The sequence below is a fragment of the Jaculus jaculus genome, chromosome 20, assembly GCF_020740685.1.
Source record: "Jaculus jaculus isolate mJacJac1 chromosome 20, mJacJac1.mat.Y.cur, whole genome shotgun sequence".
Classification (NCBI taxonomy): domain Eukaryota; kingdom Metazoa; phylum Chordata; class Mammalia; order Rodentia; family Dipodidae; genus Jaculus; species Jaculus jaculus.
In genome coordinates, this window is record NC_059121.1 from 4566813 (window position 1) to 4585811 (window position 18999).

At 48.7% G+C, this 18999-nt stretch overlaps 1 protein-coding gene across 1 annotated transcript in view; it reads left to right on the forward strand.

The window, feature by feature from the left end:
• The first annotated feature begins 4674 nt into the window (after window positions 1–4674).
• Window positions 4675–18999, forward strand: part of Slc30a5 (solute carrier family 30 member 5) — a 33915-nt gene continuing 19590 nt past the window's right edge. The window contains exons 1-6 of the mRNA XM_045138952.1: window positions 4675–4786; window positions 10754–10876; window positions 11649–11715; window positions 13536–13621; window positions 15424–15511; window positions 17337–17424. Coding sequence (XP_044994887.1) covers window positions 4701–4786; window positions 10754–10876; window positions 11649–11715; window positions 13536–13621; window positions 15424–15511; window positions 17337–17424 — 538 coding nt within the window. The 5' untranslated portion in view covers window positions 4675–4700. The remainder of the gene's footprint in view (window positions 4787–10753; window positions 10877–11648; window positions 11716–13535; window positions 13622–15423; window positions 15512–17336; window positions 17425–18999) is intronic.

Below are 18999 nucleotides of genomic sequence, written 5' to 3' on the forward strand. Positions count from 1 at the left end.
TGTATTTTTTTTTTATTTTTTTTTTTAATTTTTGGTTTTTCAAGGTAAAGTCTCACTCTAGCCCAGGCTGACCTGGAATTCACTATGGAGTCTCAGGGTGGCCTCGAACTCACGGTGATCCTCCTACCTCTACCTCCCGAGTGCTGGGATTAAAGGCGTGCACCACCATGCCCAGCTATTTATTTATTTATTTATTTTATTTATTTATTTTCCAGGTAGGGTCTCAGGCTGGCCTCGAACTCACGGCGCTCCTCCTATCTGTGCCTCCCAAGTGTTGAGATTAAAGGTGTGCGCCACCACGTCCGGCTCCCATGGACTTTTACATGGGCCCTTAAGCCATGTGGTGTACCCACTCTTCACCTTTTGGTTTCTGGATTTTAGGGAATAATATGTAATAATTCACAAAAGCAATCCTTCTCAGTTTTGTTTTATTTCAATTCTTTTTTTTTTTTTCTTTTTTCAGTTTTCTGAGGCAGGGTCTCACTCTAGCCCAGGCTGACCTGCAATTCACTATGTAGTCTCAGGCTGGCTTTGAACTCATGCTGATCCTCTGACCTTTATCTTCCAAGCACTGGGGTTAAAAATGTACACCACCATAACCAGCTTCTCAATTCTTTTTTTTTTTTTTTTTTAATCAGAGAGAGAGAACAGGCATGCCTGGGCCTCCAGCCACTGCAAACTCCAGACACATGCACCACCAGGTACATCTGGCTTACTTGGGTTCTGGGGAATCAAACCTGGGTCCTTAGGCTTCACAGGCAAGTGCCTTAACTGCTAAGCCATCCCTCCAGCCCTTACTTCAATTCTTTAAGTAAAGCAGACACAAGCTTAGGCTTGGGGTTTTGTTTGAACCACCAAAACGAAGTCCCATCTCTGTGTCTTCCCATGTTCTGTGACTTTCTCCAATATTTTTTCCATTCACATATAAAAGCTTACTGGGGCTTGAGAGATGGCTTAGCGGTCAAGGCACTTGCCTGCAAAGCCTAAGAACTCATATTCGAATCTCCATGTCCCATGCAAGCCAGGTGCACAGTGAGGCAAGCATGCAATGTCGCCCCTTGTGCACAAGGGGGCACACGTGTCTGGAGTTTGTTCACAGTGGCTGAAGGCCTTAGCGTGCCCATTCTCTCTCTCTCTCTTTGCCTCTTTCTCTCTCAAAAAAAAAGGAGGGAGGGATCCAGGCATGGTGGTGCACGCCTTTAATCCCAGCACTCGGGAGGCAGAAGTAGGAGGATCGCCGTGAGTTTGAGGCCACTCTGAGACTACATTGTGAATCCCAGGTCAGCCTGGGCTAGAGTGAGACCCCCTGGAGAAATGGCTTAGCTATTAAGGTGCTTGCCTGCAAAGCCTAAGGACTCAGGTTCAATTCTCCAGATCCCACATAAGCCAGAGGCACAGAGTAATGCAAGTGCCTGAAGTTTAAAAACAAGAGAAAAGAAAAGAAAAACCTTACTGAAGTCAGGTGGGGTTTTCTACCTGAATCTTGTTATCACACCCCACTTAGGAACTCTTAGCATTTTTGCTTTTCATGTGTAACTAATTGCAGTGGGGCCTTGCTATCTAGTTGCTAAATATTTTCCACAAGGTACAGGCAGTGAAAACTTACTCATTTTGCCAGGCGTGGTGGCGCACGCCTTTACTCCCAGCACTCGGGAGGCAGAGGTAGGAGGACTGCTGTGAGTTCGAGGCCAGCCTGAGACTACATAGTGAGTTCCAGGTCAGCCTGCGCTACAGTTAAGACCGTACCTTGACAAACCAAAAACCACAAAACAATTAAAAAGGGGGGGGGGGACTGGAGAGGTGGGTTAGCACTTAAGTCACTTGCCTATGAAGCCTAAGGATCCAGGTTCTATTCTCCAGTCCCATATAAGCCAAATGCACATGGTGGTGCATGCATCTGGCATTCATTTGCAGTGGCTAGAGGTCCTGGCATGTCCATTCTTCCCCCCCCCCCTCTCTAATAAATAAATAAAAATAAATCAGAAAAATAAATTTTAAAATTGGATGGAGGGGTAATCCAGTCAGGATGGCAGACACCTAACTATCCTAGAGCTGTGGGGGTGAAATCATAAAGCAGCGAGAACTGAGGACAGCCAAAATCAATCAATAAGTCAAGGACAGCTGAGTCCCTGACAGGAGACGAACCACCCCGCACCCATCAGCCAGGGCCCGGGTGAGACCACAGAGGACTTGGTGCGGCTTCCAAGACGAGCTGACAGCCCGCGCCGGGGTGATGGAGACAGGCGCTGAGGACACTCAGCACACAGCAAAGCAGAAATCCAGAAGCTTCTGAGAGCTCAGCACTGAAGTCGACTTAAAACTCACCCACCAAGGCGAAGGGAATTTTGTGGAAGGGGGGGCAGAAAGAATGTAAGAGCCATAGGACGGGAGGGAATATGCAAGAGACATTGTCCCCCCATGACTGACCGCTGCTTTCACAACTCATGACCCACAACTCCATGGGGAACCCCAGCAGCGTCTCTCAGGGGGGCCCTCAGTGGATTGGGGACAGGGAAAAGAGAAACGATGGTACCAACACATAATATGCCCATATAACGTTTCTACTTAATAATAATACACAAAAAATTAAAATATCTATAAGGGGCTAGGGAGATGACTCAAAAGGTGCTTGCTTGGGCTGGAGAGATGGATTAGCGGTTAAGCGCTTGCCTGTGAAGCCTAAGGACCCCGGTTCAAGTCTGGATTCCCCAGGACCCACGTTAACCAGATGCACAAGGGGGCGCACGCATCTGGAGTTCGTGTGCAGTAGCTGGAGGCCCTGACGCGCCCATTCTCTCTCTCTCTCTGCCTCTTTCTCTCTCTGTCTGTTGCTCTCAAATAAGTAAATAAAAATAAATTTAAAAAAATTTTAAGGTGCTTGCTTGCAGAGCCTGTCAGTCCAGATTTCCCCATTCCCCATTGACTTTTCTAGGTAGTTTTAAGACAGTATTTTTATTTATTTATTAACTAAAAAGAGAGAGCACGTATGGGTGTGCCGGGACCCCTTGCTGCTGCAAACTGCAGATACATAAGCCATCTGGCTTTACATGAGTGTTGAGGAATGAGACTGGACCAGCAGGCTTTGCAAGCAAGTGTCTTTAACTGCTGAGTCATCATCCCATCTCTGTATGATTCTCGCAAAATAACAGTCCTTATACAGATGTGCTTGGGTTAAGTAGCATAGTTTTCACAGAATTTGAAAGAAAAAAAAAAAATCACTGGATATGGTGGTGCATGCTTTTAATCCCAGCACTTGGGAGGCTGAGGTAAGAGGATCACTGTGAATTCCAGACTAGCCTGAGATTGCATAGTGAATTCCAGGTCAGCCTGGGCTACAGTGAGACCCCCATCTCAAAAAAAAACAACAACAACAAAAACAGGATTGAAAGAAATCCTGTATTTTGCAAACACAGATGGAACGGTTTAAAGCAGCATACCCAAGCCCGCTTCCTTCCTTTCATGACCTGTTCTCACACTGCCCGTCTCCAGCTACCTCTGCCCATATCCAAATAGCAAGACAAGACCACGCACCAGCCCCATTTCTTCTTAAGCTGTGTTGGCCTGGAGGCAGAGGTAGGAGGATCACTGAGAGTTCAAGGCCACCCTGAGACTACAGAGTGAATTTCAGGTGAGCCTGAGCTAGAGTGAGACCCAACCTCGAAAAAAAAAATTTTTTAAGTGGGCTGCAGAGACAGCTCAGTAAAGGCTCTTGCATGCAAAGCCTGCTGGCCTGGCCCTGGGTTCAATTCCCCAGAATCCCCATAAAAGCCAGGTACCCAAAGTTGCGCATGTGTCTAGAGTTCATTTGCAGTGGCCCTGAGGAGCGTATTGTCTCTCTCTCTCACTGAATTAACTAATTAATATTAATAATAAATATTTAGGGCTGGAGAGATGGCTTAGCGGTTAAGTGCTTGCCTGTGAAGCCTAAGGACCCCAGTTCGAGGCTCGGTTCCCCAGGTCCCACGTTAGCCAGATGCACAAGGGGGCGCACGCGTCTGGAGTTCGTTTGCAGAGGCTGGAAGCCCTGGCGCGCCCATTCTCTCTCTCTCCCTCTATCTGTCTTTCTCTCTCTGTCTGTCGCTCTCAAATAAAATAAAAAAAAATTATAAATATTTAAAAAGTAAAAATGTCCCCTAAGGCAAAGGAGTAAGAGGGGCGGTAAGTACCTGCTGTACCGGCGCTGGACGGCAGGTGGCACTGCGGAGACGGGCAAAGCGCATCAGCCTCAGCAGCAGGAACAAGCTGAGAGGAGCGTTGGTGATTGGCTCCTCGCCGCGGTGGGCGGAGCCTGAGAGCGAGCGCAAAGAAAGTCGGGCGCGCTTTCCTCCGCACGCATGCGCACGACAGACTACGCACGCCCCCCCCCCCACCCCCACCCCCCTACACCCTTCGTCTGGGCCGGATGACGTGTCCGGGGCGAACCACGTCCCTCCCGGCATGCCGCGCGCGGGCGCGCGCTGCCGGAAGTGCTCACGGCCTGGTCCCGACGCGCTGCGTGTGCTTGTGAACTGGGAGTCCGGGCGCGGCGGTGGCGGTGGCGGCGGCGGCGGCGGCAGCGGCGGTCCGGGGCCTACGGAGAAGCCACGGGGCGGCCGGCATGGATCCGTGACGCCGCGCCTGCGGGAAGCTCGCGGCAGCCGCGAGACATGAGGAGGAGGCCCCGCGGCGGCGGCGGCGGCGGCGGCTCGTGAGCCCCGGGCATGGGGGAGACGTTCGGCGGGGACGCGCTGGCCGGGCCCGGCGGCGTGGGCGGCGGCCTGGGGCCGGTGGACGTGCCCAGCGCTCGGTAAGGCTCGCCGTGCGCTCCGGAGCGCGCACACATGCGGGGCCCGGAGCTGCCCGGGTTCGGCCGTCACCGCGGAAACTGCGCTGTGCAAAGTCCCCCTGGGCTGTCTGTCTGTCCGTCCGTCCGTCCGCGTCGCTGTCACTTCCCTTCGCGGGGGGGGGGGGAGCCAGGCACCATGCCAGAGAGCTAGCGGATGGTCACCTGGCACAGCAGAAGGCCAGCCCCGGGTCGTCCAGATTCCTTTCTCTCATTTTTTTTTTTTAAATTGCTATTATGGGAGGGATGGCTCAGCGGTTAAGGCGCTTTCCTGCAAAGCGAAAGGACCCAGGTTCGATTCCCCGGGACCCACGTCAGCCAGATGCACAAGCGGGCGCACACAGCTGGAGATCGTTTGCAGTGGCTGGAGGCCACTCTCTTTCTCCCCCACTTTCTCTCTCTCTCTCTCTCTCTCTCTCTCTCTGTCTCGCAAATAAGTAAAACAATAAATATTTTTAAGGTCTGAAGACATGGCTTAGTGTTAAGGCACTTGCCTACACAGTCAAGGGACCCAGGTTCGGTTCCCCAGGACCCACGTTAGCCACATGCACAAGGGGGAGCAAGCGTCTGGAATTTGTCTGCAGTGGCTGGAGGCCCTGGCGCACTCATTCTCTCTGCTTTTCTGTCTCTCTCTCTCTCTCTCTCTCTCTCTCTCTCTCTCTCTCAAATGAAATTTAAAGAAACTTCTTAAAACTTTAAAAAATTTGCTATTAAATAAATGTGTGCTGGTCAAAAAGAAATATTGCATATCACACATGAAACCATAAAGCGAAAAGTTCCCTTGGTCCTTCTGCCCTCCAGTTGCCCCGCAAAAATTCCAAAAGGTTAGGAACTGAGTGTGACCGTGGCGCTGCCTCGTGTGTCCTTCCTGACCTGTCCGAAGTCCTGAGGTAACAGTGAAGGCGCATAAAACGGATAGGCAGTCTGGTCGGAACAGGGGCTCATTGTCTCTATTTTTTTGTTTTGGTTTTCAAGGTAAGGTCTCACCCTAGCCAGAGTGACGTGGAATTCACTATGTAGTCTCAGGGTGACCTCGAACTCACAGCGATCCTCCTACCTCCACCTCCCGAGTCCTGGGGTTGCCGCATTGCCTTTATTAGTAAGAGTGTTCTGCGGGGTCTCCCATACTTTTGAGATTTAATGACTGTTTTGATAAGTTTCTTAGAACTGTACCAATAGGCTTACCAAGTAACTTTTTTCAAACCTTTTTTTTTTTTAACTTGGATACTCTGGTCCTTATATTGCGACACAAACACTTTATTGAGTTACTTCTCCATCCCCACTCCCCAATTTCTTTTTAATTTATTTACTTACTTATTTTTTATGAGAGAAAGGTAGAGGCAGATGGAATGGGGCACCAGGGGCTCCAGCCACTGCCAACTAACTTTAGACACATGTGCCTCCTTGTACGTGTATCTGGCTTTACATGGGTCCTGGGGAATTGAACCCAGATCCTTAGTCTTGAAGGCAAGTGCTTTAACTGGTCTCTCCAGCCCCCAGCTAACTTTTTTTTTTTTTTCTGGAAAGAAAAACACACCACATCAGCTATTTTTGGTAGCATAAATTTAACCTTTTTTTTCGTTTTTTAACTTCTTTTATTGACAACTTCCATAATTAAAGATAATAAACCATGATAAATCCCTGCCCTCTTAAATTTAATTTTTAAAAATATTTTTTTTTATTTGAGAAAGAGGGAGAAAGCCGAGCATGGTGGCACACACCTTTAATCTGGGGGGAGAGAGAGAGAGAATGGGCATGCCAGGGCCTCTAGCCACTACAAATGAACTCCAGACACATGTGCCACCTTGTGCATCTGGCTTACATGGGTCCTGGGGCATCGAACCTGGGTCCTTTGGCTTTGCCGGCAAGTCCTTAACTGCTAAGCCGTCTCTCCAGCCGGCAACTCATTTTTTAAATTAAAAACGTGTTACGTGTTAATTACTGATCCATGACAACTAAATGTAATAGGGAGTTCTGGTCTGGATTGAAAGTAGAGTGGAGGATATACTGTAAAGGACATGACTAGGTCAGTTGACAGTGGACTATGGACAATAGATTATCATATGATTGTTTAATTTCCTGTTGATAATTTCCTGTTGATAACTCCTGGTCTTACAGCAGAATGTCATGTTCTCAGGGAAATACAGGTGTTCCTAATATGAGTAAAGGAATCTGGCACATTTCCCTTACTCTCAAATAGTCCAAGGGTTCTGTGCATGTGAGTTTAGAGAGGGTAATAAAGCAGATGAGAAAATCTGCTAACAGGTAAGTAGGGCATTTAAAGTACAGGCTAGGGCTCAAGGGATGGCTTAGCGGTTAAGGCATTTGCCTGCAAAGCCAAAGGACCCAGGTTCGACTCCCCAGGACCCACGATAGCCAGATGCACAAGGGGGCGCGTACATTTGTAATTCATTTGTAGTGGTTGGAGGCCCTGACGCACCCATTCTCTCCCCTCTTTCTCTGTCAAATAAAGAAAAATAAAGATATTAAAGTGCAGGATACACTGTTCTTGCAGCCTTTTGAAATTGTTTTACGCAAGTGCTCACTGTTGGGCAAGTATGATAGCAACCCGATTGTTGGCACCTTGCTGCTCTTCGGTTGCAGCTTGTTGCAAAATCCAAATTCCATTCTGGACTGGCTGAGTTTTAGTGGGCTTCAGGCTGCAAGCGTTTTTTTATGTAAGACTCCAGTACCAGTTATAATCTGCCATAGATGTTGGCAACTCCTTTCTTAGTGGATGTTTTAATACCCGAATTTGTGAGTGTGGATCATTTTTTAATATTTCAAGTTTGGCGTGGTGGTGCACGTCTTTAATCCCAGCACAAGGGAGGCAGAGGTAGGAGAAGCACTGTGATTTCGAGGCCAGCCTGAGACTGCATAGTGAATTCCAGGTCAGCCTGGGCCAGAGTGAGACCCTACCTTGAAAACCATATATATATGAGAGAAATAAATATATAATTTATTTATGAGAGAAAGAGAATGGGTGCACCAGGGCCACTGCAAACTCCAGACATGTGCCACCTTGTGCATCTTTTACATAGGTCTTGGAGAATTGAGCCAGGGTCATTAGGCTTTGCTGGCAAATGCCTTAACTGCTGAGCCATCTCTCCTGACCTGGATCGTTTCTTTAAATGGTTTTCATTGGAGTTTAATGAAGTCTTTAGGAGGTAAAGACAGCAAGCATTTGCTGAGCAGCACCCTGTGTCCCACGGTCTCATTTTGAGTGACTCCGTTAGTCACACATCAGTCGTTTGCACTAAGTAGGGGTGTCCTTGTGTGACAGGTCAGGAACACGAGCGTGTCTGAGACCTGGGAGCCTAAGCTGTTTCACACCCTGTTCCTTGTTTCTTCCGGCAGCCCTGTAGATGCTTGGGATGAACACACTGACATTTTTGAGACAAGATCTTGCTATGTTGCCCAGAACTGGCTCTAACTTGCCCTCTTCCTGTGTCACCCTTCCCAGTGGGCTTGTAGGAGTACACTAGCCTGCCTGGTCAACACACTCGTTTCTATTTTTCTGCTAATCTGAGAACTGCGAGCTGCTGAAACGGCTCAGTGGCGTAAGGCTGCTGTTCTGTGCGCCGCTCCTCCCAGTCACGCTGAACGAGAGCTACTGTGCACGCGCATGTGCTTGCTGAGCTTTCAGTCCTCAGTCCAACAGGAAAACTTCATGAGTTGGAACTTTAAAAGTCAAAGGATCCAACACATTGTCTATATTTATGAAGTTATTAAGTTTTTTTTTTTAATTTCTTGATTTTATTTGCAGGCAATGGGGGGTGGGGGGCACACTAGGGCTTCCAGCCATTACAGAGGAACTTCACCTGCGTGCACCGCCTCTGCCTCTGTCTTAGGTGGTTACTAGGGAATCAAACCGTAGCTGTCAGTCTGCAGGCAAGCGACCTGACCACTAAGCCATCTCTCCAGTCCACAAATTCAGTCTTGTGACATCCTTGGTGAGGCAGTTTAGGGTGTCTGGACACCAAAAACAAAAAAGCAAGAATGCCCTTGGACTTGCCCTTGCAGTCAAAAGGTTTTTAAAAGTACTTAAAAAAAAAAAAAAAAAAAGATTTGCCAGGCAGACGTGGTCACACACGCCTTTAATCCCAGCACTCGGGAGGCAGAAGTAGGAGGATCGCCATGAGTTCGAGGCCACCCTGAGACTACATAAAGGATTTGAGTGCTGGAGAGATGACTTAATGGTTAAGGCACTTGCCTGCAAAGCCTAAGGACTCCTGTTCGACTGTCCAGGTCCCAAGTAAGCCAGACACACAGTGACACAAGCGCGCCATGTCGCACATGCACACGGCTGCATGGGTCTGCAGTTCTGCTGCAGTGGCTGGAGGCCCTGATGTGCCAGTCCCCTCTCTCTTGTTCTCTCTTCCTCTCTCACATAAAGGAAAAAAAAAGGCCAGTCTATTGGGCTTGCCTCAAATGAATATATATATGGATCTGAGGAGGGTGTGGTGGCTCATACCTTTAATCAACCAGCACTCTCAGAAGGCACAGGTAGGAGAACAGCCTGCGCTAGAGAGACCCTGCCTCAGAAATAAATTGTGTGTGTGTGTGTAGTGTGTATATACATATATATTTATTTATATGTATGTGTGTGTGTAGTGTTTATATGTATATATGTATATACTTATGTGTGTGTGTGTGTGATCTCCAACTTTTAACCTAAATGTTGAAATAATTTTTCTGATTTGATAATGGTAGCAGAAGATCTGTAATGTATATTATGTGAAAAGTCACACTGCATTATTAGAATGTGTACAGCTGCAAAGGCAAGAGCTGAAAATTTGTGTCAAAGCTAGGTGTGCTGTTGCATGTCTGTAATGGTACCACTTTGAAGGTAAAGGCAAGAGGATCGGGAATTCAAGGTCATCTCTCAGACACATAGTGAGTTTAAGGCCAGCCTCTGCTAAGGTGACACGTGCATCTGGAGTTTGTTTACAGTGGTTGGAAGCCCTGGCGCGCCCATTCATTTAAAAAATTAATCAAACAGCCGGGGTGGTGGCCTGGAGCTACCAAGTTGAATTCTAGGTCACCCTGGGCTAGATTGAGACCCTGCCTGAGTGGGGAACAGAGAGACAAGCAAGGAGAGCGAGAGTGTGTTTGCGTGTGCACATGAACATGTGCATATGTAAGTGAACACAGAAATGCAAAGGAAAGGGGTCAGAAGGGTGTACCAAATTGGTTACCTAGTGTAGCGGTTTGAATCTGGTGTCCCCGTAAACTCACGTGCTCTGAATGCTAGGTCCCCAGCTGGTGGTAATTTGGGAATTGGAGCCTCCTGGAGGACGTGTGTTGTTGGGGGTGGGCTTATGGGTGTTATAACCAGCTTCCCACATTCTCTTGCTGCTGTTGACCACCTGATGCTGGCCAGGAGGTGATGTCCAGCCTCGGCTCGTGCCATTGTTTTCCCGTAAGCCAAAATAAACCCCTTTTCCCACAAGCTGATTTTGGTCAGGTCCTTTGTGTCAGCAAAGCAAAGCTGACTGCAACACCTCTGAAGAGGAAGCTTACAATAATCTTACTTGAAACCTGTGTAACAGTCGGCTATTTAGGAATTATGTTTGTTCCTTCAGTGAGGTAGAGAGTGTGTGTAGAGGCCAGCGTTGGATCTCACTAAGTTACTGGCCTTAAACCATTCCCTAAGCAGGGTTTGAACTTGAAATTGACTCACCTTAGTTTGCCAGGTAGGACTGCAGTTTGTACCACCAAACTGAGTACACACGTTACCTTTAATATGCCTTGAAGCAGGAGTGCACGTACCAGAGTTAACAGTACTTCGCAGTTGGGTAGTGGGTCCTTTGGGTTTTAAATTGTTTGACATGTGGTTTCTGAGACGACCTCTCTTGTACACTAAGAAGAAACAGACTACAGGCTTGTGGTGCCAATTATATTGAAATTTTTTCTGATTTTGTTTTTCAGATTAACGACATACATTGTGTTGCTGTGCTTCACTAAAGTTTTAAAGGCTGTAGGACTTTTTGAATCATATGACCTCCTAAAAGCTGTTCACCTTGTTCAGTTCATTTTTATATTAAAACTTGGGTGAGTATGGAGAAGGTTTTAGTGTCTTATTTCTATGGAGATCCTGTTTTAGCAGCATCTTTAAGAAACTTTACATAGGATAATTTATGCCGTTTATTCCTCCTGATAATTTGAGCTGCAGTGTGGCTCTTGTGTATACAGAGTTTTCTGCTCTAAGAGAAACATAGTGGTTTAGCTCCAGGAAACAAAGACTTAATTTTTTTCCTAAAGTCATGTGTCAGATCAGTGTATGTTTGGACTGGACTGTGTTACACAAATAAGCACATCCGTCTCTTGTTTTGACATACTTGAAATTGCATTTAAAAAAAAAGTCAAGGAGCTGGGCATGGTGGTACATGCCTTAAACCCAGCCCTCGGGAGCAGAAGGGGGAGGTCTCTGAGTCTGTGGTCACCCTGAGGTGAATACACAGTGAATTCCAGGTCAGCCTGGGCTAGAGTGAGAACCTGGCTCCAAAAAAAACTATTTAAAAAAAAAGGTCAAGGGAAAGGAGCCTGAGTGGAGAAACTTGAAGTGCTTCAGCTAGGCATGGTGATGCCTTCCTGTGTCCCTGCACTGGGAAAGTGGAGGCTGGAGAGTCTGGAGGGTCGCCGTCAGTTCCAGGCCTCCCTGACACTACATGGGGCAGGTCAGCCTGAGCTAGAGTGAGACCCTACCTCAAAAAAAAGTCTCTGGGTTACAACATGCCATATGTTTCAGATCTATTGTATTTGTTTGAGCATCTTCAACTACATTTTATATTGACTAATAATGCCACTGTTTCAATATTTACAGGACTGCATTTTTTATGGTTTTGTTTCAAAAACCATTTTCTTCTGGGAAAACTATTACAAAACACCAGGTGAGGCCTCTACTCAGTCCTATTCCTAGCAGCTTCCCATTCAGTAAGCCAGAATACAGAGCCCACTGTTTGGATCCAGAACTTAACGAAAAGTATGTATGTAACAGCTGCCTTTGATGCAGCCTCCTGACTCAGAAAGACCCACAAACCAGACATGGAGCCCTGCCCAGGACCCTAGGTTGAGAGTAAGGCCCTGGGAGCGGGGGACGGGACGGCTCAATAGTTAAAGCACTTGCTTGCAAAGCCAGCCAGCCTGACTCAGTTCCCAGCACCCACGCGCGCTGCAAAGCAGAGCGGCGCATGCGCGTGCGTCTGGGATCCCAGCGGCGGCGGGGCACTGCAGCCGCGCGGCTCCGCTCGCCTGTAGAAGGAAGGGAACACCTCTGTAAGCAGAGCCCCGATGACAAACGGGGCTGTGCACATAGCACGTTCTGAATGGATCCGGCCCTGGCCTGTGAGCGTCTGTCCCGTGTGTAGAGCCCAGTGCGTCGCTATGCCCGCTAGGCGGCTTACAGAGTGGGGCCGGGAGAGGGCGCGGGGCGTGAGAGTTAATCACTCGCTGACACCCACAGCCGGGCGTGCCGGCACACGCTGCCACCCCAGCGCTCAGGAGGCACAGGCAGGAGGATCGCGGCGAGTTTGAGGCCACCCCGGGACTACAGTGTGAGCTCCAGGTCAGCCTGGGCCGGAGTGACGCCTGGCTGATGCAGCAGCAACGGAAGAGACCAGGACAAGCGCGCGCTCTCCCTCCGTCGCTGGGCTTGGGGAGCAGCGCAGCCCCTGGGTCTTGATGGCAGCCGCTCTAGCCAACACGTGGTTATGGGCTCCGGGTGCGGAGAGGCCCTGAGTAAGGAGAGAAGGCCGAAGGACAGGGAGCGCCCAGCGTGTGTGCGCAGAGGCCACGTGGCGGGCGTGCACAGATACATGCGTGTGCACAGAGGCCGCGTGGCGGGCGTGCACAGATGCATGCGTGTGTGCACCGTGGTAGTGTTCTTCATTTTGCTTTATGCCACATATTAATCAAGCGCCATATTTCACATGACAGTTTTAAGTACTTTTGTTTAAAAGAGACCAAGAATATTTCTTAAAATATAGTTAATATTTTCAGCCCAACCATAAGTTTCTTTGTCTATTTTGACGTTTTTAGCCCAGAAGATTCCTACTGGAAAACTGGTGCCTGTAATCCCAAACTCACAAAATTGAGGCAGGAGAATGAGAAGTCCCAGGTCATCATTCCCTGCTAAAAGTTTGAAGCAAGCCTGGAGTACATGAGATCCTGTCTCAAAATTTAAAAAGATAACATAAAGCAAACCACATACTTGTACCCCAGCACTCAGCGGTCAGACAGGATGATTGCTTGAAGCCTGGGCAACATAGGAGAACCTATCTCAAAAAAAAAAAAAACTATGAAAAAGGTTTTAAACTAAAAAAATAATTTGGGGGCTGGAGGGATGGCTTAGTGGTTGAGGCATTTGCCTGCAAAGCCAAAGGACCCAGGTTCAATTCACCAAGACCCACGTTAGCAAGATGTACAAGGGGACACACATGTCTGGAGTGTGTTTGCAATGGCTGGAGGGCCAGCCCATTCTCTCTCTCTCTCTTTCTTTGTCAAATAAGTAAGTAAAATATTTTTAAAAAATAATTTTGTCTTCCAAATCTAGTTTTAGTTGAGGGGTCTAATTTTAATACCTATTAATGCAGCCTTTAAAGTAATTGCATCATCATTATTTTTCCCTATAGGTTTTATTAAAGATTGAGATACTTAGCAAAACATAGATGGCTAAAGTTTTGTTTGTTTGTTTGTTTGTTTTTACTTATAGTGGATCAAAATATTTAAACATGCAGTTGCTGGCTGTATCATTTCCCTCTTGTGGTTCTTTGGCCTTACTCTTTGTGGACCACTAAGGTAAGTAAAAATGCATGCTTTGATATTCATATTTCATTTGAATGTTCATTTCTATATTTTATGTTCAATATGTATTCTGTCACATCAGTAGCTTGCATATAGTTTATAATTTGATAGCATTTTTGTGGAATTTTTTTTTTCGAGGTAGGGTCTCACTCTAGCCCAGGCTGTCCTGGAATTCACTGTGGAGTCTCAGGGTGGCCTCGAACTCACGGCGATCCTCCTACCTCTGCCTCCCGAGTGCTGGGATTAAAGGTGTGCGCCACCACACCCGGCTTTTTGTGAAATTCTTAAATATGTATCTATTTATTTATTTGGAAAGAGGCAGAGACAGAGAGCAAGTGAGCGTGGGAGCACCAAGGCCTCCGGCCACTGCAAGTGACCACCAGACACGTGCTCCACTTTATGCATCTGGCTCTGTGTGAGTCCTGGGGAATCAACTGGGCCATCAGAGTTTGCACGCAAGTGCTCTTAACCACTGAGCCATCTCTCAGGCCCTAGGATTTTTTATTTAGTTATTTTCTCGAGGTAGAATTTTACTTTGTAGCTCCCACAGGCCTGGAACACTGTTCTCCTGCCTCAGCTTCTGGAATGCTGGAATTACAACTGTCTATCACCTGTTCCAGCTTACTCAGTTTCCTTGCAGTATTTATAAAATATAATTAGTTCTCTTACCTTGACAGGTGTAGTGGTGCACACCTTTAATCCTAGCATTCGGGAGGCAGGGTTAGGAGGATCTCCATGAGCTCACAGCTACCCTGAGACTACATAGTGAATTTCAGGTCAGCATGGGCTAAAGTGAGACCCTATCTCGGGGGGGGGGGGGAATAAATTCCCTTTTCCCTTTGTAAAGGATCTACTTCAGAACTGGTCACGGTGATGAGCACCATCAGTGCCACTAAGCTGGGAGGCTCTCAGCTAATTAGGAGTTGGAGTTGGAGAACCACTGGAGCTAAGAATTTGATGCTAATCTTGGCATCAGATCAAGACACCCCACGTCTCTCATGCATCTGGAGTTTGCAATAGCAAGAGGCACTCATGTACCCATATATTCCCACACTTCCTCACAACTAAAAGGAGTTTTTAAATTTTTACTCATTTGAGAGAGAGAGAAATAGTTGAAGATAAAGAGAATGGGCACTCCAGGGCCTCCAGCCACTGCAGACAAACTCCAGATGCATACACCCCCTGTGCATCTGGTTTACGTGGGTCCTGGGGAACCAAACCAGGGTCCTTTGGCTTTACAGGCAAGCACCTAAATTGCTAAGCCACCTCTCCAGTCCTAAAAATACTTTTTTTACAAAGTCTCTGCCAGGCTGGAGGGATGGGTCAGTGGTTAAGGCACTTGCCTTGTAGAGCCTGGCAACCTGGGTTCGATTCCCCAGGACCCACATAAAGCCAGATGAACAAAGTGGCACATGCATCTGGAGTTTGTGTGCAACAGCTGGAGGTCCTGGCATGCCCATTTTCTCTGTTTCTCTTCTATCTAAAGACCCCATGTCTCAAAAAAATTTTTGTAAGGTCTAGCATGATGGCATACACCTGCAGTCCCAGGTCTGAAAGGTGGAAGCCACCACGAGCTATGTGGCTGAGAGGCCGCCTTTCACGCGTGGCCAGTTTGCACTAGGAGAGCCGCGGAGCCCCGCAGTCGGTATCAGTAGCGTCAGCCTTCTAAGGAGCTAATCCGAACAGTTTCCACAGCAGTCGCTTTTCTCCGTATGTTGCACGAAGCCACAGGCCTCCTTGACTCTGAGCTCTTGCAGACAGAGGTGGCGCCAGCTCACGGGTGGTGTCTCTTGTAGGACTCTGCTGCTGTTTGAGCACAGCGACGTCGTCGTCCTCTCGCTGCTCAGCGTCCTGTTCACCGGTTCCGGAGGAGGACCAGCAAAGGTCAGTGTCCGCTTTCTGCCACCTGGAGCTCGAACATGCGCATCTTAAATGTTACTCAAGAGCCGGGTGTGGTAGCACACGCCTTTAATCCCAGCACTCGGGAGGCAGAGGTAGGAGGATTGCCATGAGTTCAAGGTCACCCTGAGATGACAGAGTTAATTCCAGGTCAGCCTGGACCAGAGTGAGACCCTACCTCGAAAAACAAACAAAAAAAAAAAATGTTACTCAAGGCAAAAATAAAAATCAGTCTTTGGCCAGGCGTGGTGGCGCACGCCTTTAATCCCAGCACTTGGAAGGCAGAGGTAGGAGGACCACAGTGAGTTTGAGGCCACCCTGAGAATACATAGTGAATTCCAGGCCAGCTTGGGCTAGTGCAAGACCCTACCTCGAAAAACCAAAAAAAGTATCAGCCGAGCATGGTGGCACATGCCTTGAATCCCAGCACCCCAGTGCTCTGTGAGGAGGAGCTCCATGAACTGGAGGCAACCCTGGGCTGTAGAGTAAGTTCCAGGTCAGTCTGAGCTAAAATGAGGTCCTGCCTCAAAAACACCCAGGGCTGAAGAGATGGCTTAACAATTAAGGCGCTTGCCTGTGAAGCCTAAGGACGCATGTTCGACTCTCCAGATTCCACGTAAGCCAGACACACAAAGATGAGGCAAGTGCAAGGTTACACACGCCCACTAGGTACCACAGGCATCCGGAGTTCAGTTGCAATGGCTGAAGCCCTGGTGTGCCAATTCTCTCTCTCATTCTCTGCCTCTTTCTCTTAAAAAATAAACAAAACAGGGCTGGAGAGATGGCTTAGCAGTTAAAGAGTTTACCTTTAAAACCAAAGGACCCAAGTTTGATTCCTCAGGACCCACATAAGCCAGATGGACAAGGTGGCACATGTATCTGGAGTTTGTGTACAGTAGCTGAAGGGCCTGGTATGACCATTATCTCTTTTTCTGCCTCTTTCTATCTCTCAAATAAACAAAACAAAGACTATTGTATCAAAACTTGGAGGTTGATATTAGAGAGAATCTATATCATCTATAGCTGAGTTTGCAAGTTTATATGTACCTGGGCGGGGGGGTTAGCCACTGCTCCCCCTAAGATACACCTTACCACATCTCTTCACATGGTATCCATACTGTCTCTCCCTCATTCTTTCTTGTATTTTCGAGGTAGGCTGACCTAGATTTCAGTCTGTAGTCTCAGGGTGGCCTTGAACTCACTGTGATCCTCCTACCTCTGCCTCCCAAGTGCTGGGGTTAAAGGTGTGCATCACCATGCCACGCCTTCTCCATCGTTCTTAAACCTGTAAGTGATTTTTGAAAAATACCTCTGAACTACTTCTATTTAGACTGATGAGCATGTGTCCAGTGTTTTGCCACGTAGGCATCCCTAGGCATCTTAAGTAATTAAAGTATGATTGTCTTCTGGAAAATAAGTTACCAGCCTACAGTTCTGACTGTTAGAGGTGCACTTTTGCTTTTGGCCACATTAAAATTCCCCCGTCCATGGTGTATTGGCCTAGACAGAGAAAGGAGGAAACGGTCCCTGTTCGGAGAGGGACCGCCCGCCCAGCGCAGTGGCTCATAGCTGAGACCCGGCAGTCCCGAGGCTGAGGTGGGAGGAGAGCGCTGAGCAGTGGCTCATAGCTGAGACCCGGCAGTCCGAGGCTGAGGTGGGAGGAGAGCGCTGAGCAGAGCTCCAGGTCCGCCTCAGCGAGGGGAAACCTCGCCGCAGCCGGGAGGTTGTCATAGCGTCTATAAGGTTAGGTGGTCGTGTTAAAGGTTAGCCTTTTACGAACTATCCTTTATTGTTTTTTGCCTCTTTTCAGACGCGGGGAGCTGCTTTTTTCATCATTGCTGTGATCTGTCTGTTGCTGTTCGACAACGATGACCTCATGGCGAAGATGGCGGAGCACCGTATCCTAGGGCGTGCGCTGGGACGGCAGGCGAGAGAGAGGCGGCGGGGTGGAGGTGGCCAGTCCTGAGGGACGCCCTCATAGAAGTGTGCAGGCGTCCTGATCACTGCTACGAGAGTGAATGGGTTCTCGTTTAATATTCTATAGCAGCTCAGTGTTTTGTATAGTATCCTAAATTTGCAGAGATTTGGGGTCATGGTAAGACAATTTTAGAACATCCTGATGCTTTAAAAAAGAAAAGACAAAGACATTAAGTTCATTCACCATGATTTTTTTCACTGTCTTGCTCTAAATTATTTCTGGCAGCACAGTGTCTTTCCAGTCAAATACATCTACTTGTAAACTAATAGTGATGTCTTTTGTTAGTCTGGGAGAGAAACAGGATTTGGAAAGATTGCTCCAGGTTGCTTTTAACTGTACCTGTGTTCCCACACACCTCTCTCACGACGGTACCTGTGTCCCACACACCTCTCTCACGACGGTACCTGTGTCCCACACACCTCTCACGACGGTACCTGTGTCCCACACACCTCTCACGACGGTACCTGTGTCCCACACACCTCTCTCACGATGGTACCTGTGTCCCCGCACACCTCTCTCACGACGGTACCTGTGTTCCCACACACCTCTCTCACGACGGTACCTGTGTCCCACACACCTCTCACGACGGTACCTGTGTCCCGCACACCTCTCACGACGGTGCCTGTGTCCCGCACACCTCTCAAAACGGTGCCTGTGTCCCACACACCTCTCACGACGGTACCTGTGTCCCACACACCTCTCACGACGGTACCTGTGTTCCCGCACACCTCTCTCACGACGGTACCTGTGTCCCGCACACCTCTCACGACGGTACCTGTGTCCCGCACACCTCTTTCACGACGGTACCTGTGTCCCGCACACCTCTCACGACGGTACCTGTGTCCCGCACACCTCTCACGACGGTACCTGTGTTCTCACACCTCTCACGACGGTACCTGTGTTCTCACACCTCTCTCACGACGGTACCTGTCCCGCACACCTCTCTCACGACGGTACCTGTGTCCCACACACCTCTCACAACGGTACCTGTGTTCTCACACCTCTCACGACGGTGCCTGTGTCCCGCACACCTCTCACGACAGTACCTGTGTCCCGCACACCTCTCACGACGGTACCTGTGTCCCGCACACCTCTCACGACGGTGCCTGTGTCCCGCACACCTCTCACGACAGTACCTGTGTCCCGCACACCTCTCACGACGGTACCTGTGTCCCGCACACCTCTCACGACGGTACCTGTGTCCCGCACACCTCTCACGACGGTGCCTGTGTCCCGCACACCTCTCAAAACGGTGCCTGTGTCCCACACACCTCTCACGACGGTACCTGTGTCCCACACACCTCTCACGACGGTACCTGTGTTCCCGCACACCTCTCTCACGACGGTGCCTGTGTCCCGCACACCTCTCACGACGGTACCTGTGTCCCGCACACCTCTCTCACGACGGTACCTGTGTCCCGCACACCTCTCACGACGGTACCTGTTTCCCGCACACCTCTCACGACGGTACCTGTGTTCTCACACCTCTCTCACG